This window comes from Bos javanicus, chromosome 10 (genome assembly GCF_032452875.1).
Source record: "Bos javanicus breed banteng chromosome 10, ARS-OSU_banteng_1.0, whole genome shotgun sequence".
NCBI classification, from domain to species: domain Eukaryota; kingdom Metazoa; phylum Chordata; class Mammalia; order Artiodactyla; family Bovidae; genus Bos; species Bos javanicus.
In genome coordinates, this window is record NC_083877.1 from 99272837 (window position 1) to 99296185 (window position 23349).

The window sequence follows — 23349 nt, forward strand, 5'->3', positions numbered from 1 at the left end:
TACTTTGCCAACAAAGGTCCATCTAGTCAAGGCTATGGTTTTTCCTGTGGTCATGTATGGATGTGAGAGCTGGACTGTGAAGAAAGCTGAGCACCAAAGAATTGATGCTTTTGAACTGTGGTGTTGGAGAAGACTCTTGAGAGTCCCTTGGACTGCAAGGAGATCCAACCAGTCCATTCTAAAGGAGATCAGCCCTGGGTGTTCTTTGGAAGGAATGATGCTAAAGCTGAAACTCCAGTACTCTGGCCACCTCATGCGAAGAGTTGACTCATTGGAAAAGACTCTGATGCTGGGAGGGATTGGGGGCGGGAGGAAGAGGGGACGACAGAGGATGAGATGGCTGGATGGCATCACCAACTCGATGGACGTGAGTTTGAGTGAACTCTGGGAGATGGTGATGGACAAGGAGGCCTGGCGTGCTGTGATTCATGGGGTCGCAAAGAGTCCGATACAACTGAGCGACTGAACTGAACATTTTGATGATCTGATCTAAGTCACTTCAAAGTCATGTCTGACTCTCTGCGACCCTGTGGACTATAGCCTTTCCAGTTCCTCTGTCCATGGGATTTTCCAGGCAAGAATAATGGAGTGGGTTGCCATGTCCTCCTGGGGATCTTCCTGACCCAAGGATCAAACACGTGTCTCTTACATCTCCTGCACTGGTAGACAGGTTCTTTACCACTAATACCACCTGGGAAGCCCTTATTCTATATCCCAGAACTTCATTCCATGATCATAATATTCAGTTTTGACCTCTCAAAGAAATGCTAATTTTAAGACTCATCTAGTTATCACTCAGTCAAATGTATATCTGGTATGTCTCTGGTAAAAATAAAAAATACTCAATATAAAAAATAATACTCTGGAAAATATCATGCTATAATGCTATTAATGATCTCTAGATATTAAGATTCTGAGTAAGTTCCAACTCTATAGTTTTCTACAGTTTCCAAATTTTCTATAAAGAGTATGCATTATCTTTAAAATCCCAAAAAGCATCTCTTTCAAAGCTATAGAAATAGGTATTATATCGCTCATTCAGAAAATAAAGAAACTGTTACATTTTAAACCTGAGTGATTTATCAAATAATCTGAGAAAAGAGGGTTGAACTGATATTGAAATTCAGGTCTCTTGTGATGCCCAGATCTACAGTTCAACAAAATAATGTAAAAGTTCTTTAAGAATAATTTTTAAATGCATATAATTAGGCAAAACGTCTCTATCATTTCATGGCATGATTTTTCAAACTTTAAATGACAAGATTAAGATCACTGAAAGTAAACCAAAGTATATCCTATCAGAAAAACATATGTGTATTACAGGAGAAATAAAACTTATAGACAAGGTGGATCATGGTAGCAGCCCAGTTTCTGAAACTCTGCACACTACTCCTCCTGAAACCAAACAGACCAATCTCATGATGGAAATTACAACCCACAGACAATATCCCCATCAAAACCAGGTGACAGAGAGTCCCCAGGAGTCTTGCAGCATCAGGACTGGGCAGGATCAGCAGACAGAATGTGGAAACAGTGGAGGTGACAGGTGACCAACAGGTTCTCATTCCACAGGGGCAGACCCTACCCTGATGGAAGCACTGACAACAACTGGCTTCACAGGCTGGAAACTGGGGCCAAGGCCCCAACAACAAATTCACTAAGAGGTTAAACACAATACTGTCACAGTTTAAACCAGATTGGTCCAATAGGAATACAATGTGAGCTATACAAAGTAACTTTAAATCTTCTAGTAGCTATGTTTAAAAAAACACAAAATTTTAATCATATATTTTGTTTAACCCAATATACCCAAAATACTATCATTCAACACATGTAATCAATATGAAAAATAATTAATAACCTAGTTTTCTATTATTAACACATCTTTAAAATCCAGTGTGTGCTTTACACTTATAACACTCCTCAGTTTAGACTAACCACATTTCAAGCGTTCCGTAACACCTGTGGCTAGTGGTCCCCATACTAAACAATACAAACTGAAACTCTTAACTATTTCAGAAATAGGCAGGAAATAATCTAAGCTATGGATTGTCCAATAGTCATGTATGGATGTGAGAGTTGGACCATAAGGAAGGCTGAGCACCAAAGACCTTTTTGAACTGTGGTGTTGGAGAAGGCACTTGAGAGTCCCTTGGACTGCAAGGAGATCCAACCAGTCCATTCTAAAAGAAATCAGTCCTGAGTAGTCACTGGAAAGACTGATGATGAAGCTGAGGCTCCAGTACTTTGGCCACCTGATAGAAAGAGCTGACTCATTTGGAAAGACCCTAATGCTGGGAAAGATTGAAGGCAGGAGGAGAAGGGGACAACAGAGGATGAGATGGTTGGATGGCATCATTGCTCCAACTCATGTCCATTGAGTCAAACTCTGGGAGATAGTGAAGGACAGGAAAGGCTGGTGTGCTGCAGTCCATGGGGTCACAAAGAGTCGAACCCGACTGAGAGACTAAACAACAACAAATCCTTTCTGGAATGGTAGAGTCTCACCATGAGAATAAGCTCCTTGAATGAGAATCCAAATTGAGCAAGACAGGAACACTTAGGGGGAGGGAGAGACAACACTGCCTTCATAATTTCTAAAATGTAAACACTACTCTGCCCCTTAATCTAAATAAAATCATGTTTTGTATTTCTGAACACTGACACAATATTTCAAAAGTCATCAATACATTATTACATTGTCATAGAAAGATTCCCAAAATACATACCTTTCAAAGAAAAAAAGGAATGAAGTATCATTTATACATGCTTTAGTTAAGTAAATACAAGAAAGCAACCTTCTGAAAATATAATCAAAAGGGGAAAAGCAGGCAAAAACAAAGGCACCGTCAACTGAGCAACCAACCAAAAACTGTTCATTCTCAAAGTAAAACATTCCTTACCCTATTACATCAATCACCTTCAAGAGCTCAGGGTCAAGCAGCATAGAAGCAGAAATGGGCTCCCAGAGATTATCACTCGCTATGATTTTCACGTGCTGGAGACCTTGATGGTTCAGCATTCTTCTTAACACCTTTCAGAGAGAGAAACAGAACACAGGAAAGGTTAAAAATGAGTTTTCAGCTGCTGACTTACAACCAAGTGAGCTAAAGTGTCTTCAGATTCAACAAGTAGGATGAGAGTGTCAACATTATTTCTCAATAGAAATGTGCCCCATGTGGAGAGGTAAAAAAACACTATCACTAAAATAATCTACTTCATAGGAATGTAAAAAGAAAAAAAAAAAAAAACCCAAGAGGCAAAAATATTTTAGAAGGATTTTCCCTCTGACTTTAAAATTACGTTTAGCCATAGAAAATTTGGGTGCAATGGTGGAAATTTTTTTTTTAAATCAGAGCAGTAATATCCATAAAAAAACACTACTCTGATATGAATTCTTACAGGAATTTTCTTATGCTGCTGCTGCTGCTAAGTCGCTTCAGTCGTGTCCGACTCTGTGCGACCCCATAGACGGCAGCCCACCAGGCTCCACCGTCCTTGGGATTCTCCAGGCAAGAACACTGAACACTGGAGTGGGTTGCCATTTCCTTCTCCAATGCATGAAAGTGAAAAGTGAAAGTGAAGTCGCTCAGTCGTGTCCGACTCTTCGAAACCCCATGGACTGCAGCCCACCAGGCTCCTCCATCCATGGGATTTTCCAGGCAAGAGTACTGAAGTGGGGTGCCATTGCCTTCTCCAGTTTTCTTATGCAGACACAGTAAATTGGGATCAGATTAAATACACATTGCCTGGTGGGCTCCAGGGGGTGGTAAAGAGTCAGACACAACTGAGCACACACACACAAAATGCTTTAACTTTTCATTTTATTTTGAGCATTTTGCAATGTCTTTAAATATTCTGCCATTACTTAAAGTACTACAATTATTAGAATTCTGCATCATGCTATAAGTAGAAACAAGAAATATTCTTTTGTTACCCTCAATGCTTTCATATACACAGCACAGGCAATAAAATCAGTCTGTAGGACTACCCGCCCACCAGATTAAAAACAACAAGCTAAACTGTAACAGGAATAAATTCACAGAGCACAGAGCGCTTTGTTTTGTGCTTGGGCCCCAAGAGGGCCCTGAAAGAGGCACAAGACAGGGTCCTCGCCGTCCAGTGGCAAACACGCTTGGCAGCACGCTAACACTAACAGGGTGTCCTAGACAATCACAGAGTGGTCCATACTGAGCAGTATGGACTGCCAATACATGCAGCAGGACCCGAGAAGAGGGGACATCATTTCACCCAGGAGCAGAAGATGCCGATCTCAAAACAGTAGTTCTCGATGGACGGCTGTGTGTGAACTCACTGCGACATCCCCATGCACTCTGAACTATCAGGCTCATAGTTGCAGGCACTCAGTAAATATTGATTAAGGGGGAACAAAGAATTTCACAAGCTCTCTTTTCACATTCTGAGTTTTCTGAACTAAAGAAATTTCCAAATAATGTGCTCTCACCAATTCCACTCTGAAAGCAATCTGAACAGATCCTTAGAGATCAACTAACTCTCAAGAGTTGGACACAACTTGGCATCTAAACAACAAACAACTCAAGATTCAGTAGAACTCAGAATCCCGAGCTCTCTGTTAGGAGACCAGCTTGAGTCTCATCACTCTGAAGTTCTTTCTTACTCTTACAGAGAGGAGGTAGAGCAACTCAGTCACATTTGTATTTATCATGATGATCTATTTTTTCTAATTCTATTCCTAGAGCATCATCTCTAAAATCACTTACTTTTTAATATGGTATATTCAAATAATACTGTAAAATATACGAGTCTAGAAACTGTGTTTTATACATAAATTGCCAAAATGAGGATGAAAAGTAGCATTCTTTGAGCAAAGCTTTATCTAATGTATTCCAAATGTTTTTGCTGTGGAATCTTTCCCTTTCCACCCTCCCTCTCCCCCCACAAAAGTCTAGACAGAAATATTACTTATAAGATAAATGGAAAGGATGCTGTTCTGATTGAACTGAACGAGGGTCCAGAGACATCCATTTCCATTCACTACGCTCAGATCCTATAAGGGATTTTCCAGACACAATTGAAAAACAAAGTCAATCATAAATACAGTGTGGTGACGTCAATCAGTCGTGTCCGACTCTTTGCAACCCCAGGGACTATAGCCCACCAGGCTCCTCTGTCCATGGGATTTTCCAGGCCAGAATACTGGAGTGGGTTGCCATGTCCTTCTCAAGGGGTCTTCCTGACACAAGGATCAAATCTGGGTCTCTCGCATTGCAGGCAGATGCTTTACCATCTGAGCCACCAGGGAATCCCAAATACAATGTAAACAGCAAAAATAAAAGAAAAAAATAGCCTTGCCATCTTCACATACATTGCTTGTTTGTACTATATTTATTTCTACTCTTAAAGACAAATCCTTCTTATTATTTCCAGGGGCCATCTTACTATACTATATGGAATATATATTCATTAAGCTTATTGAATCTGAATACCTGCATTCATGTGCCATTATTGAACTCTCTCTCATGGGCCTTTTAACAAACAGGACACAGATTTTAGGAAAATATTACTACAAAAATGGCAAATGCAAACTACAAGTTAGTTCCTAAGATGTGTTACTGCAGGCAAACTACAGTTTGAGAGAAAAGGAAACAAAGTCTAAAACATTTAGAACACTGATGATGAGTCTTAGAATAGGAATTAGTCTTTCAAATCAGGCAAGCTGAATTAGAATGCAAAGGAATACGCAACAGGCTCTTAATAGTAAAAACAAATAAATAAAACAACCACCTTAGTTGCAGACCATTAGCTTAAAACAAATATGAAACTAAATTCTAATGCTTTTAAAGCTTCTTTCAAATGAAATACATTTGAAAGCTAAAAACAATCATATGGTCTTCCCTGGTGGCTCAGATGGTAAAGCACCTGTCTGCAATGCAGGAGACCCAGGTTTGATCCCTGGGTTGGGAAGATCCCCTAGAGAAGGAAATGGCAGCCCACTCCAATATTCTTGCCTGGAAAATCCCATGAATGGAGGAGCCTGGTGGGCGACAGTCCATGGGGTCGCAAAGAGTCGGACATGACTGAGCAATGTCACTTTCACTTTCACTTATCTCAAAGAGAACATGTGTAATCCCAAGGTGGGGGTTGGCGGGGCGGTGGAGGGGGGCGGGACTTGAAATGTCAAGTTTGGGAAGATGAGAGTTCATCACAGCAACACGGTCTACCTGACTATAGGGCTACACGGGATATGGGCACTAACTTGGCTTCTGCTCTGTCTTCCTGCTGCTCTCATCAGACCTGTACTCATCCTAGTCCCAGCTTGCCACTAACGACTCCTCGCCCTCCACAGCCACCCACCCACCCTGCCGCACTCTCACCCCTTCGCTGGTAATGCCTGCCCCCTGCAGTTAACTTTGAGTTACCTGGCTCTGGCTGCATTCAATCCTCTCAATCTCTGCCTTCTCCTCCGCACAACTAGTGACTAAATCATGCCGTTAATCCAAAACACACCAGCCTATTGATGGCTCAGTGCCCCTGCTGGTCTAATCCATCTTTCTCCACTTGCTCTGCCCCCAAACCCCTTTACTTCCCCGTCTTCACGTCTTCCCAATGGCATCGTCTGCCTTAGCAACTTGTGGAGTTCCTATCCATCCCAGCTTGAAGATTCCAACTAGTCTTTAAATAGAATTCCCTAATCTCAGATACAGGCATCAACTCCTCTCTGCGCCCCCTGACAAGCACTATTCTGCTAAATAAACCATGACTGATATTTCAGTTGGTCATATGGGACTCTACAGTCCCCAAATGTGAACTCTTTTTGGGTAGAAAAAGCACGTTTTATCCTTGTATTCCAAGCACATATACGTTGTCTGACAAACTAGGTGTTGAGTAAATGCTTTCTGGCTGGCTGACTGAATAAATAAATGAAATAAATTTAGTGGATATGACGTGCTTAAAAGAATAAGACACTCAATTTAAAGAAAAAAAAATGTAACCATGAAATTCTATTTCTTAGAGAAAAGACATAATAAAACAAGACAAACAGAACTATAAAGTAAACCAGAGAATATCTCCACTTGAAAAGTTAAACTGCCATCTGTTTTCCAGTGATGGGAAGGGCTATTACTCTCAGATTTTCCTTTCCTAAAAAATAGTAATAACAGTAGCTACCCCATAAAGGGGCAGTAAGAATTAGAGAGAGATAAATATTTAGGCAAAGTACCTCTAAAAGAAACACACTTTGCAAATATTAGTTGCTATCTATTTGCTAATCACAAATAGAAACATACAACACACTCCAATGTAATGGGAGAAAGAAAGAAAGAAACAGGAGAAAGAAACAAATAAGAATTTCTTGTTTCCAAAGAAAACAAGAATGAGATAATATACTACAAATTTGATACATGACAATGAAAGAAAAATTTAACATTTCTTGACATTCTAAAAATCTAAATGATATAGTTGTTCTATAACAATTATCATAATTATACAAATAATGAATTTTTAAATAGGAAAATTCACCACAACTCTATAGACAAAGGCAATTTGGGGATTAGAAGGAATTATATAATTTTATGTTACAACTGGCAAAACACATCACTGTGCTGTACAAAATGCAGTGTTCCTACTACTGATTTCCATGGAACTATAAAGGGATTTTTCACTAATAACTTAAAGATAAAAAGATTTTAAAGTTGTACAGACCTTGATATAATTAATGTCAAATGCCCTCTCATTCCATATCTGCAAAACAGAAAGTCAAAATGTCAGAATTGTAAGATTTTGTGCCAGAAAGTAAACGCTACCACTAAGATGCCTCTTCTCTCACCATCTTTCATATTATCTGGAAAGCCATTTTTCTTACTTAATAGAATCTCCTGCTATCAACTTTATAGATACTTATGCTGCTGCTAAGTCACTTCAGTCGTGTCCGACTCTGTGCGACCCCATAGACGGCAGCCCACCAGGCTCCTCCGTCCATGGGATTCTCCAGGCAAGAACACTGGAGTGGGTTGCCATTTCCTTCTCCAATGCATGAAAGTGAAAAGTGAAAGTGAAGTCGCTCAGTCGTGCCCGACTCTTAGCGACCCCATGGACTGCAGCCTACCAGGCTCCTCCATCCATGAGATTTTCCAGGCAAGAGTACTGGAGTGGGGTGCCACTGCCTTCTCTGATAGATATTTATAAGACAACATAATTTTTAATTAAAATAGTATTTTTAAAAACCTTAACATATTTGGAGGGTATTTTTCAAAAAGTCACTTACTCCAGAGATTTCTAAAAATGGAATATTAAATCATTCAATAAAGATTGACAAGACAGTGTATGCCAGGAACTACAGCAGGCACTGGACACTTAGCACACATAGGACTGTGGCAGTAATTCTTACCAGTCCCTACAAGCACCCCTGGAAGCCAAGTATTAATAAGGACACTGCACAGGGGTCATGTCTTTAGCACACACAGAGAGTCACAGTGATGTGTGCCATCATGAAAGCAAACTCTTAATGAAGACAGATAAAAGGAACACGCACAAATCTCTCAGGCTTAGAATCAACAGCATGAGGTTTTGGGGTTGAAATAGAACTTCGCTAAGACTTTCATTTTGCACCTGAGAGATGGGCATAGCTTCCAAATACTCTTTTCACTCAAGTGATTCTGGTGGTGGTGGTTCAGTCGCTAAGTTGTGTCCGACTCTTGCAGCCCCATGGACTGTAGCCCACCAGGCTCCTCTGTCCATGGGATTCTCCAGGCAAGAATACTGGGGTGGGTTGCCATGTCCTTCTCCAAAGGATCTTCCTGACCCAGGTCTCCTGCACTGCAGGCAGATTCTTTACCAACTGGAAAGTGATCTTATGAAAGAAACTTCCTTACCATGGTGTGTGGTTATAAAGAGTCTAAAAGAGATGTAAATAACACATTTTCTGACAGAAACATTTTCTGTGACTTTACCATAAAAGAATGTTGCAAGACTCACGTCTACATTTAGTTTCACTATGGGTTAAAAATACTTGGTATTTAAGAAAAGTTCTCAAACACAACAAACTAACTTTCAGTTATAATCTAGAGAAGCATAACAAAAACAGTATGTTCTTGCTTCTGGCCTCCTACAGCCCCTGGCTTGCCCTCATGCCCTGTATCGGGTCCTAGGACCCTGTAGTGCACCTGCTGCAGTGTCTGCCCCTCTCACTCAGCTCCTCAAGGGCTGATTAACTGTGCCCCTCCCCCAAGATATATTGGTCACAATGCCTGCAACACAGGAGCAGCTCTGTAATTGCTGGCTAACTGCACGAAAGCTTTCAAAATCAGTTTTGACAGCATATTTATTAGCCAAAGTGTATAGAGACCTACTGTGTGTGTATGAGGCTCTGTGGGGGCACAGTGCGGGGTGAGGCATGCCTCCAGCCAGCCAACAGACCAGCTAGAACCACAAGATGTTAGGCCTCGCATTTTTAAATCATTAAAAGGGGTTAAGCAACAGCTCAGGACAAGAGTAGGCATATTTCTTACAGCCTGCCTAATCAGACCCACCATTCGTATTTTTTACAGCCTGAAAGCTAAAAATGGATTTTACAATTTTAAGCGGTTACATTTTAAAGGGTTATATAATTACCTACATAATATGCTTAATATTGCCTTCTGATCCACAAAACTTAAAATATCTACTCTCTAGCACTTTTAGAAGTCTGCTACTCTCTACTTTAGGACCACAGAAGATTGAGGGAGCAAAATTAGATTAATCACTAAGCTATAAAAGTAAAAACACAATATTGTTGTAAGAATTATTAACAGAAAAACTAGGGAAAGCCTAGAAGAAGGAGAATGTGAGCTGGGGTGGTACCAAAACCAAAACAGAAACAGTGCAGGGAGTCATACACTACATACAGGTTTCAAAAGTGGGAAGAGGTGGATGGACAGAGAGGAAGAATCAGTGGTGACACAGAGATAATTTGTCAACAGACACCAACAGAACAAATTAGTCTCAGAACACAAAGATGTCAACAAAGTGCCAGAAATTACTTTAAAAAATTATAAATAAATGTTCAAAGCTTAATCATGTTCTGAAAAATATATTACTGACTCCGATATAATCAATGTCCAGGTCATGATAATGCTTGGACCCCACAATCCAGGTCACGATGTAGTACGCGGTCAGCTGAAGATTGACGTAAGGCCAATTGAAGCCCTTCCCCAGCCATCCAGGGAACGACCACGGCAGCCCTGCGGAGACGAACAGGCAGAGTTGGATCAGGTGTAACAGCGCAGGCACCACTAAAACCAAAGCAAAGCAAGCAGAAGGGCCACCAACACAGCCTAAGCACAAGCCAGCAAAGGTCTGACGACAGCAAGACCCATGCCATGCACAAATGCTCAAACTCCCTTCCAGTTTATGAGCATGGTAACTCCTTACTGATCCTGAGAGTCACGTTCCGTGATTCTAAGGGCTCTTTCAATAAAAAGAAATAAAAACAAACAGAAACCCTTTTCTCAATGATATTTACCAACAGAAACAAATGTAACATATAACTTAATATCCCCACCCTTGCTAAAAAGATATTCAATGTACAATTTTTGTTCTCTGAAGGCAAATCAAAGAGTTTTGAAAGGCTTATGCTTAACCTGGTGGCTCAGACAGTAAAGATATCTGCCTGCAATGCAGGAGACCCTGGTTTGATTCCTGGGTCAGAAAGATCCTCTGGAGAAAACAGCTATCCACTCCAGTATTCTTGCCTGGAGAATTCTATGGACAGAGGAGCCTGGCGGGCTACAGTCCATGGGGTCACAAAGAGTTGGACATGACTGAGCAACTAACACTATGCTTAACTACTTCTGTGAGGCAAGTACAATACAAATTCCTCACTCACTACTACATCTTCTTACAACTTGAAGCTATCTAAATACTAATTAATAAGGTAATCGAATTTTGCAAAACTACTTTTTCTATATGGCAATATAAGTGCCAGTGACTCAGTAGGGAAATAGCCCTTTGTTATATGATATTGAACAAATAATCCACACTCTTCTAATACCCCAGTTATTATTAAGTTTAAAAGAGAGAGAAAAGAAGCACTAATTATGATTCTAAATCCTAATTCGCTTACTAATGTATTAAAATAAGATCAACATTAAGTTCCTTAACTGTTAATATGTTACGAATCTAGTTTACCACTGGAAAAAAATAAAATCAAAATGACAAAATGCTTATTTTTCTAAGCTCCAGAAGAATGCCTAAGTTGTATCTACACAAGAAATGTGACATTAAAATAATGAAATGCCAAATACATTCTGAAGGCCCACCATAATTAAGTCTTTGTTAGGACAGGGTTCAGCTTGCCAGATTTTCTGCATTTAAATGGGAACTGACCTTGAAAGCAGCCCAGGGGTTAAGTATGTGCGGAAGTCAATGATGCTTTTTACTGCTCAATTTCTGAAAACACTTACTAAAGTCCATTTAGAAAAAACACACTGACTCCTCATTTTTTTTTACTTAGAAAAACTTACGCTTGTCCTTTGATGGTTGAAAATGATTTTAAAAATAGTGTGACGTTAACCCCTATAAGCTAAGACCACAGCAAGAAAAAGAAATGCAAAAAGACTGTCTGAGGAGGCCTTACAAATTAGCTGAGAAAAGAAAAGAAGCTAAAGGCAAAGGAGAAAAGGAAAGATATAATATATGAATACAGAGTTCCAAAGAATAGCAAGAAGAGATAAGAAAGCCTTCCTCAGTGATCAATGCAAAGAAATAGAGGAAAACAACAGAATGGAAAAGACTAGAGATCTCTTCAAGAAAATTAGAGATACCAAGGGAATATTTCATGCAAAGATGGATACAATAAAGGACAGAAATGGTATGGACCTAACAGAAGCAGAAGATATTAAGAAGACATGGCAAGAATACACAGAAGAACTGTACAAAAAAGATCTTCATGACCCAGATAACCACAATGGTGTGGTCACTCACCTAGAGCCAGACATCCCGGAATGCGAAGTCAAGCGGGCCTTACGAAGCATCACTATGAATAAAGCTAGTGGAGGTGACAGAGTTCCAGTTGAGCTATTTCAAATCCTAAAAAATGATGCTGTGAAAGTGCTGCATTCAATATGCCAGCGAATTTGGAAAACTCAGCAGTGGTCACAGGACCGGGAAAAGTCAGTTTTCATTCCAATCCCAAAGAAAGGCAATGTCAAAGAATGTTCAAACTACAGCACAATCACACTAATCTCACACGTTAGCAAAGTAATGCTCAAAGTTCTCCAAGCCAGGCTTCAACAGCACATGAACCGTGAACTTCCAGATGTTCAAGCTGGATTTAGAAAAGGCAGAGGAACCAGAGATCAAATTGCCAATATTCATCGGATCATCAAAAAAGCAAAAGAGCTCCAAAGAAACATCTACTTCTGCTTTATTGACTATACCAAAGCCTTTGACTGTGTGGATCACAACAAACTGTGGAAAATTCTTAAAGAGATAGAACACCAGACCACTTTATCTGACTCCTGAAAAATCTGTATGCAGGTCAAGAAGCAACAGTAAGAACCAGACGTAGAACAACAGACTGGTTCCAAATTGGGGAAGCAGTATGTCAAGGCTGTATATTGTCACCCTGCCTATTTAACTTATATGCAGAGTACGTCATGAGAAATGCTGGGCTGGATGAAGCACAAGCTGGAATCAAGATTGCCGGGAGAAATATCAATAACCTCAGATACTCAGATGACACCACCCTTATGGCAGAAAGTGAAGAGGAACTAAAGAGCCTCTTGATGAAATTGAAAGAGGAGAGTGAAAAAGTTGGCTTAAAGCTCAACATTCAGAAAATGAAGATGATGGCATCCGGTCCCATCACTTCATGGCAAAAAGATAGGGAAACGGTGGAAACAGTGGCTGACTTTATTTTTGGGGGCTCCAAAATCCCTGAAGATGGTGACTGCAGCCATGAAATTAAAAGACACTTGCTTCTTGGAAGAAAAGCTATGACCACCCTAGACAGCATATTAAAAAGCAGAGACATTACTTTGCTAACAAAGGTCGTCTAGTCACAGCTGAGGTTTTTCCAGTAGTCGTGTATGGATGTGAGAGTTGAACTATAAAGAAAGCTGAACACAGAAGAATTGATGCTTTTGAACTGTGGTATTAGAGAAGACTCTTGAGAGTCCCTTGGACTGCAAGGAGATCCAACCAGTCCATCCTAAAGGAAATCAGTCCTGAATATTCATTGGAAGGACTGATATTGAAGCTGAAACTCCAATACTTTGGCCACCTGATATGAAGAACTGACTCACTGGAAAAGACCCTGATGCTGGAAAAGATTGAAGGTATGAGAAGAAGGGGACGACAAAGGATGAGATGGTTGGATGGCATCACCGACTCAATGGACATAAGTTTGAGTAAACTCCAGGAGTTGGTGATGGGCAGGGAGGCCTGGCGTGCTGCAGTCCATGGGGTCACAAAGAGTTGGACACGACTGAGCAACTGAACTCCTATAAAATGGACCTCAATAAATCACACAATTTAGCCTGAATGTGTAAGCCTATTTGAAACAACCAAGGTCATTTCAAATGATAAAAGTATGCTTCTGTGTGTGTTTGAAATCTTTTATAGGACTGTACACTGCTACAGGAGAACAGTACAAGGAATATAGTCTCAGGTGAGAAATTATCCTGCTACTAGAATTTCAGTTCCACAAGGAAAGGATTGTTCTAGGCATCCCCGCCTCGAACAGTGCCCACCACATCCTTGAGGTCCAAAACAAACAACAACAAAAATCACTTCTGTATGCACCTCTTCTAGAAGTGGGATCCACTAATGTATGTAACACACAATTTTGCAAGTTAGTTGGGATATACTGCTGCTGACTATAAACTGGCACCTCCATCTACCTCTACAAGGATTAATCATGCGCACTGTACTGCCAATTTTCAATACCCCCTGAACGGAGAGCAGAAATGAAGCACTCAGTGATACATACTTTCAGGAGCCCATTTTGTGAGCCCAATTCTTGTATCTCCTCATCCCTAGAAAAGCGCTAAACTCCCTCATGGGGATGCCTGCCCCTCATGGCCAGCAGAAACCTTCCACAAAAATGTGAACCTGCTGGCATGTGCTCCCCTCACTAAAACCACATGCACGCTGGCCTCCCCTGCCTCTCTGGAGGCACTCTTTCCTCTTTCTCAAGTGCTGTCTCCCGGGCTGCAATCTCATTTTGCCCCAGAGAAAACTTAACTCATAACTCTCACATTGTACATTTTTTTAAGTTGACACAGTTGCATATACAATATACAATCTTATAAACACTGTCCTTTTACAAATTTTAATGAGACATTCTGTTGAGGAAATTAGTATAATACCACCCAAAAACAGAAAAACACAGAATAGACTTAGGTTCTAAATATGATTTTGACGGTTACTAATTTTCCAACCTTAAGTCAGTGGTATAACTCTCTAAGCCTCCACTGCTTCTACAAAATGAGAACATAACGCCTCCCTCCAGAGGCAGGATAAGTATCAGACACAATATACATGAGCAAAGGAAGACGCATGGCTGGCACATGCTTGGCTGCTGGTAGCGTACTGGCAGTGTTAACCACATGATTAGCACTTCAGCAGTAACAGGTATTCCACACACACAATTGAGAACTTTAAAAGGAAGCAGACTACAAAAGTATGGCAAACTTCACTTCTTACCTATGAGTGTAATATTAGGGTTCCGCTTCTTAGCCTCCTTCATCAACCACCATTCATACCCTCGGAAATAATTCTCATCCAGTGCGTAGTGCATGTGGGAGGGCTCCGTGCCATCTGAAAGAGAGAGACCAAACAGAAAGGAGACTATTAATGGTGATTCATAGGCCACACTCTACACACACAAACAGATTACAGACAAGTAGCTTCCAGATCCAATCCTGACCTGGGGCACATAAGAATAATCTTATATAACTTAAAGGTAGATGATCAGAGCATATTATTGCACTTTTCCATTGCCCTCAGCATCACAAAGGTCTTAAATAATAAACCACAACTTTCTATCATAAGCTGTGAGTGTTATCAGCTCACATAGCTGAAAATTTCTAGGACTAATATCCTGCTGGGAGTTGGTCTCTCGGGTTTTCAAATCCCCACGCCCAGCTCTAAGTTCAGCCCACCTCAACTTCTAGCTTCTCAATCCCAGACGTGAATCCTGAGCTGCTAAGTCCCAATTTCCAAACCCCGTGCCTTAAGCCTATAACATGCCTCCTTAAATCAAGACAACAGAACACTGAGAAAATAGGAATGAGCACACTTTGCCAGTGTAAGAAAAGTCTATAGTAATCTCTACAGGGTGTCTAGGTAGGTGAATAACATCCATCCTCATGTGTTCCCACGTTTCACATACATCTGACCTGGGAGAGGCGCCCCAGGCCTTTTCTTCTTAAATGTAAACATAAGAATTCACAAGAGCTACCTGCTTCTGTATCTCTATCTCTAATCTAGCTTCAGCAAATGAAGATGGCCAGTCATTATCTATCCTGCAAAAAAGGGTTTCACAATAAAATGCATGCCTTCCTGTAACAGCCAGGGGATGGTTTTGTTATGGGGTTTTTTTTGTTTTGTTTTTAATTTGCATTTTTTCTTTCAGCATAAATACCAATACCACCATGCAGATATATCTATTTAACAAAAATTACTTACAAGTCACTAACAGGAACACAGGCATATAGACAATACTCTAATACTCATACTGTAATGGAGTCTAACCCATAAAAAAACAAGCTATATATAAGCATTGAGAGAATTTTCTTCTTCCTGAAAACCAGAGACCTAAAAAATTTTTAATTGACTACATGTATTACACAAAGCTAATCAAAATGATGACAATAAAGACTGCAAATATACTGGTTAAATTATTTTATTTTTAAAGGACAAAAACACTGTATCTTTAAAATACCAATTATTTATATTTTGCCACATATTTTATTTAAAGCTAATAACACCTTTTTTTTTACATGCTTAATACATTAAAAACTTACTTTCTTAAAACTTCTTAGTAAAATTTCACTTTCTCCCTATTCTCTGTCTAGTGACTATTAGTTTATAAAAAACTGGATTTATTTACTACTGATTCTTCAACTAAATAAGCAATCTAAAGTCCACAGGCTGCTTTGTATGAAAAAATACATGTTTTGATATAATATTTTTTAAATAACTATAATGAAAAAGGAACAATAAAGAACAATCTAAACAATAATCAACATCAGAAATGTTGGCATTATTTATATTCTGAAACCACAGTCTACGAGTTTAGGTACAGGTTCGAATATTGGAGGCAAATATCCCAGTCCCCAAACCCTCCTACCTGTTGTCTGCCCATCACCACCTATTTCAACTTTTAGGATATGCAGTGAGGCACCAAAGTTTGGCTGGGGAAAGAAGTAACAATATTAACAGTATGAGTCACTGTATGAAGGAAAACACTTCAAGACGATTACTAATCACTGCCTTTGATTTTACAGATGAGAAAACCAAAGCAAAACTTCAAACAGATAGTAACTTATTCCAAAAGTAATTTACCAGATTTTTAAAAACTAGAATTGTGAAGATGCTATAGACTATTGCTGAAATTCACCACAGTTTCTAAAATATCACAGACACAATTAAATCATTATTTGTTCACTACCTTAAAGAGATAATCCAGTATTTCAGAACGGTAGGGCTCTGGGTAATTTACTAGAAGTCGGGAGGTTGCCTAAAAAAAAAAAAAAAAGTTTTCAAAAGCATGAATAAAACAAATCTAATCATGAGCACTTTTTCACAGTGTTTATGCAGGCCATCTAGCACGTCCACAGTTAGCCAGCTCTTAGGCAGCACCAAGCTGTGGGAAGTCGTTTCCCAGGTTCTTTGTTCGCCTACCTTTGTTTTGCTCATCGCTGGGTAAATAGGGCTGATGTTTGTCCAACAGCTAAAACACAGGTTCCCAGCAACAACCATGTTTCTCTTCTACTGAGATGAGGGTTGGTGACGGTTGGCTGGGAGGTTAAGGTTGCTAAGTCTATTGATGAATCTCATTATTACAGATTTATCTTGAGGACTTAGACTCAGAGAGTAGTTATTAGAAGAAATAAAACAATTTCTCTACCTCAAGACTGTCTGTCACCTACAATATCTGGGGGCCAAGAATGGGAAAGATGAATCTCAGGCAATTTTTCCCCTCAACATATTGTAGGAAAATATTGTTAGTTCAGTTCAGTTCAGTCGGCTCAGTCGTGTCCGACTTTTGCGACCCCATGAACCAAAACACGCCAGGCCTCCCTGTCCATCACCAACGCCTGGAGTCCACCCAAACCCAAGTCCATTGAGTCAGTGATGCCATCCAACCATCTCATCCTCTGTTGTCCCCTTCTCCTGCCTTCAATCTTTCCCAGCATCAGGGTCTTTTCAAATGAGTCAGCTCTTCGCATCAGGTGGCCAAAGATCTGGAATTTCAGCTTCAGCATCAGTCCTTCCAATGAACACCCAGGGCTGATCTCCTTTAGGATGAACTGGTTGGATCTCCTTGCAGTCCAAGAGACTCTCAAGAGTCTTCTCCAACACCACAGTTCAAAAGCATCAATTCTTCGGTGCTCAGCTTTCTTTATAGTCCAACTCTCACATCCATACATGACCACTGGAAAAACCATAGCCTTGACTAGACGGACCTTTGTTGACAATACTACAAGCAGCAATTCTTAAAGGAACCTCTACTCTCCTCAGTCTTATAAGAGATTTATAGGTGCTATCTCTTGCTGTTAAGAATGACGACACAGTGGTCCCCAGGCCAGGCTATTCAGGAAACCTCATACAAGACTGGCATCAAGCACTGTTTACAACAGCTAGGACATGGAAGCAACCTAGATGTCCATCAACAGATGAATGGATAAAGAAGCTGTGGTACATATACACAGTGGAATATTACTCAGCCATAAAAAGGAATGCATTTGAGTCCATTCTAATGTGAGAGATGAACCTGGAGCATATTATAATACAGAGTGAAGTAAGTCAAAAAGAGAAAAATATATTAACGCATACATATGGAATCTAGCAAGATGGTACTGATGAACCTATTTGCAGGGCGGCAATGGAGATGTAGACATAGAGACTTGTGGACACACTGAGGGAAGGAGAGGGCGGGACACACTGAAAGAACAGCATGGAAACACGTGCATTATCATGTGCGAAACAGCCAGCGGGGATCTGCTGAGACTCAGAGAGCGCAGACCAGTGCTCTGTGACAACGCAGAGGGTGGGGTGGGTGGGGAGTGAGAGGGAGGCTCAAAAGGGAGGGGACATATGTATACCTGTGGCTGATTCCTGTTGTATGGCAGAAACCAACACAACATTGTAAAGCAATTATCCTCCAATTAAAAATAAAATTTTCAAAAAGACTGGCATCAAAATGCATGGATAAAGAAAGATGGAAGAATAAAGAGATGAAAGAATTTCCCTCCCCGCAAGAGCTTTCAGAATAAAGCTCAGATTGCTCAGTTTTATACCCAAATCCCTTATTCGGATTCTAACTCACACCATCTATGTAGGTGTGACAAACTAATATATCTTCCTTCTGTCTCCATTACTGCCTTGCAAATAGATTCATCAGTACCATCTTTCTAGAGCCCATAAATATGTATTAATATATGATATTTGTCTCTTTTTTATTTACTTCACTCTGTATAATAGGCTCTAGGTTCATCCACCTCATTAGAACTGACTCAAATGTATTCCTTTTTAAGGCTGAGCAATGTTCCATTATATTTATGTAGCACAGTTTCTTTATTCATTCATCTATCAAATGCACTCTACACCCTCATCTGGCCAAATCCAGTCCAAGCTTTCCGGTCACACTCCACCTCTTCAAGGAAGACTTCCCTCTGCTCTTCCTCAGCGTTGTGACATAGGTGCCTCTCCTGTGGACTGTGGCCTCCCTCAGCAACAGGTCCACAGCTCCACCATTAATCCCTCTATCCCCACACACTCATCACTGTTTCACCTCCAAGATCCTTAGGGACAACGACTCGGTCCCATTCAAGTTCATATCCCCATTTATTCTTACTCAACAAGCATTTATTTAATATCTCTTATGTTATCATTAGCTTCACCAGTACAGGCAATATAATATAATCTGAGTCCATGGAGCTGGAATCCTGATTACATCATTTACAAGCAGTGTGACCAAGGGCAAATTATCATTTGCGAAGGGTCGGCTTACTCATTCAGCTGTCCCAACACTAAATTCAGATATAGGAAGGACTTAGCACAGTAGCTGGCACACAGTATGCTCTCAAGAGATAACAGGCATTGTATACACAAATTGCTTGTAAAAATACAGTCACTTCCTCAAAAAGCTTACAGACTAGTAGAGGCTCAAATATTAAAGTGAATGAGTGCTGTATACGCATGCTAACCTACTCCTGACCCAAGGGAAACAATGCTGCCTGCTCTGTATCATGCTAACAACATATACTGCTGCTAGAACAGTGTGCTTTGCTGTTTGGAGGTTGTTTTTGCTCTCTATGCTCTTCTATCCTTAACAAAGAAAGGGCCAACTTTGAGCAATCATACCACGTCATTAGGATATCGCCAGCTGATAGTCACACCCAGTGCAGAAGCATCAGTTTTATCAACGGCAATAGTCAGCAGTATAGCCAAGTGCTGAAATGTACCATGAAGCAATAACAAATCACCAAATTATTGATACTAATCATGCTCCCTAAATAAGGCCTGTTATAACAGCCAAGGATGAAGCCTTGGCACAAAAATTGGAAAACAGTTATGTTCTCAATAAATGGCAGGCACTGAATGTATTTTTCACTTAAAATCCTTGGATAACTTCCTCCCCTCTAATGTATGAAACAGAATGATATTAACCAAAATTAATCACGTTGCAGATGCCATCCTTTGATCTTTGACATCTATCCTCACAATGTTCCAACCAGGCAGGTATCACTGTGTGCCCAGAAAAAAAATCTGAGATACAGAGAGGTTAAATAACCTACCCAAGGCTGTACAGTGAGTGACAAGGAGCCCAGAGCAGATCCCTGGCAATCTGGTCTTAAGTCCATGTGCACCATACTGCTCTCCCTACCAAAGATGCAAACTAAATGAGAATATTCCAAACACTTACTGCTACAAACTGTGCTACATCCAGGGACTCCAGAAAGGAGTGATGTGCAAATATAGTACTGCAATCATTTTCATCCAATCAGTGTTTACTGAACTTCTGAGATGAGTAATACATTACACACAGAGACACTATCAGAGAAGTTTCCTGTTCTGAGTTATGAAACAAACCTCATTTTAAACAGTTAATAAACATAAAATAACAAAAGATTTCCACTTTGAGCAAGTTAAACAATGGATTTAACATCAAAGAAAAGGTGTTAGGACATGATGAATCCTCATTTTATGAAATACTGGCTATCCTAGGTTTAAACCACCAAAATAAAAAGGAGAATCATAGTAGTAAAGGATAAATACATTAGTACATTAGTCTGTTTATCTTGAAATATGTACCAGCACCTATGAGTAAGACTGCAACAGTTGGAAATAAAAGTGTAAAAATCAGCTCGCTTAGGGAAAAGATTTTTTGCCCAGAGCAGAAGGTCAGATCTGCGATCAGACTAAAAACTTAGTCATCCACTGTCTTTTCCTTTCTGGAGTGCAAGGGCCTAACTTAAGTTCTGATTGCCCAGGAATCCACTTTTCAAAAATAATTATGTTTTATGCTAATGTCTACTTAAAACTAGTCACCCAAATCTCATTGGTAACTTGAAACCTTAGAGTTTTGCTAAATGATGGAAATTCATTACACACATAATTTCCAAATAATATAAAACACTGAAACATTAATACTGAAGACAAGTTTATCTACTTTTGGTTTCTTATTACAGAGAAACAAAAGATATTTAGATCTATTAGTAAAAACGTCCTGTCACTAGAAATTAAGGTTTCTAAGAGTTAAGCAATCTAATTAATATATGTAATTAAAATACTAGAAATAATATGAGGAACAATTCAAGAAAAGTACGATGTATTTTGCCTAAGAAAAGGTATGGGGTAGGGAGATGTATTTCTGTTAAGGGAAATCAAAGTAATTTTGTCCTAGAGTAGACAAAATGAATGGATATAGAGGCTAGGAGAGGGAATTTTACCTTGTGTAGTCAAGCTGGCCAAAAATTAAATTATAAGGATTTTTAAAAATAAGCTTTAATAAATAGTATACTTATTAAAAACTAAGAATTATTCTTAATCTGCTAAAAAGACAAATTTTTATTAGACTATTGGTCTGTTCTTGATAAGCTTGGGAAAGGTTCCTTACCTTTTAAGGAACCTACCTAGGATATAAAGATTAAGATATTATCAAAATAATATTCTACGCTTCACATTATCTTTATCTTTACTTAAAAAAGAAACCCTGAGTCTTCTCTATTAGAAGAGCTAAGGTTGTGGGTGGGGGTGGATAAAGTGGGTTTAAACTATGTAACTTTATATATTTGCCTGTGAAATTCTTGTCATTTTGGTTAAATGGATACTTATTGTTTCACAGTGACCAATGACCCTATTTAATCGAGTGTTTTTAACACCTTTTGTATTTTTGACAAACTTCCCCAAATAAACTCTAAATGAAGTCTTTTTGACCTCATATTAACTTCTTGAGATTTCTCCAGATGGGCCCTGGACATCTCAAAGATGTGTTCTTTCTCCTTATAAAAAGACATGAAACTAATTAGGCTTATTTGGCATGTTAAACTGTATAGTAAGCATTGTCAAGTAAGATGTAACACTACACTTTCTTTAGATGATATTTGTATTGATACATTAACATACGTGTCCCAGAAATTACATGAAATTCCTAGACATCTGCTATATCCTGGTATAATACTATCACTTGTAATTTTAGTTATTATCTTAAAATGCTATAGGTTACAGAAATAACCAAATTTCCTTATCAACTGAATTACAATGAACTTTATCAGATTTTTAATATGCCCGTGTTTAAGCCTTTTTGTCATTTTCAGATAGTTATTGTTTTACTGTTTTGGCAAAAATGTTCTTCCAAAAGTGCTTCATCTTCAAGACTTTTGGAGAGAACTCTTTGCTTAAAGTACAGGGTTCTTTCAGATCATGTTGATGAACCGGGTAAGAATTTACAGAACTCTAAGGTAAAATCACTTCAGACGGTGACTGCAGCCATGAAATTAAAAGACACTTACTCCTTGGAAGGAAAGTTATGACTAACCTAGATAGCACATTGAAAAGCAGAGACGTTACTTTGCCAACAAAGGTCCGTCTAGTCAAGGCTATGGTTTTTCCAGTGGTCATGTATGGATGTAAGAGTTGGACTATGAAGAAAGCTGAGTGCCGAAGAATTGCTGCTTTTGAACTGTGGTGTTGGAGAAGACTCTTGAGAGTCCCTTGGACTGCAAGGAGATCCAACCAGTCCGTTCTGAAGATCAGCCCTGGGATTTCTTTGGAAGGAATGATGCTAAAGCTGAAACTTCAGTACTTTGGCCACTTCATGTGAAGAGTTGACTCACTGGAAAAGACTGATGCTGGGATGGATTGGGGGCAGGAGGAGAAGGGGACAACAAAGGATGAGATGGCTGGATGGCATCACTGACTCGATGGACGTGTCTGAGCGAATTCCGGGAGTTGGTGATGGACAGGGAGGCCTGGCGTGCTGCGATTCAATGGGTCGCAAAGAGTCGGACACAACTGAGCGACTGAACTGAACTCTGCATATAAGTTAAATAAGTAGGGTGACAATATACAGCCTTGACATACTCCTTTCCCAATTTGGAACCAGTCTGTTATTCCACGTCCAGTTCTAATTATTGCTTCTTGAACAGCATACATATTTCTCAGGAGACAGGTAAGGTGATATGGTATTCCCATCTCTTGAAGAATTTTCCGCCATTTGTTGTGATCTACACAGTCAAAGGCTTTGGCATAATCAACAAAGCAGAAGTAAACATTTTTTCTGGAACTCTTGCTTTTTTGACGATCCAACGGATGCTGGCAATTTGATCTCTGGTTCCTCTGCCTTTTCTAAAACCAGCTTGAACATATGGAAGTTCATGGTTCACATACTGTTGAAGCCTGGCTTGGAGAATTTTGAGCATTACTCTGCTAGTGTGTGAAATGAGTGCAATTGTGCGGTAGTTTGAATGTTCTTTGGCACTGCTCTTCTTTGGGCATATAAAGAAATATGCCCAAAGCTTTCTATAAAGAACGCTGAGTGCCAAAGAATTGATGCTTTTGAACTGTGGTGTTGGAGAAGACTCTTGAGAGTCCCTTGGACTGCAAGGAGATCCAACCAGTCCATCTTAAAGGGAATCAGTCCTGAATATTCATTGGTAG

General features: G+C 39.7%; 1 protein-coding gene across 4 annotated transcripts in view; it reads right to left on the reverse strand.

Annotated features, from left to right (window-relative positions):
- GALC (galactosylceramidase) overlaps positions 1-23349 on the reverse strand; it is a 57656-nt gene that overhangs the window by 29603 nt on the left and 4704 nt on the right. For 2 of the 4 annotated variants that reach the window (XM_061429627.1, XM_061429630.1), the window contains exons 2-7: positions 16634-16702; positions 16313-16376; positions 14665-14778; positions 10060-10199; positions 7684-7722; positions 2904-3034 (exon numbers count right to left, since the gene is read on the reverse strand). In XM_061429627.1, coding sequence (XP_061285611.1) covers positions 2904-3034; positions 7684-7722; positions 10060-10199; positions 14665-14778; positions 16313-16376; positions 16634-16702 — 557 coding nt within the window. Of the gene's footprint in view, positions 1-2903; positions 3035-7683; positions 7723-10059; positions 10200-14664; positions 14779-16312; positions 16377-16633; positions 16703-16866; positions 17517-23349 lie in introns of those variants that run through there. The other 2 variants (XM_061429628.1, XM_061429629.1) reach the window with 2 other exon arrangements.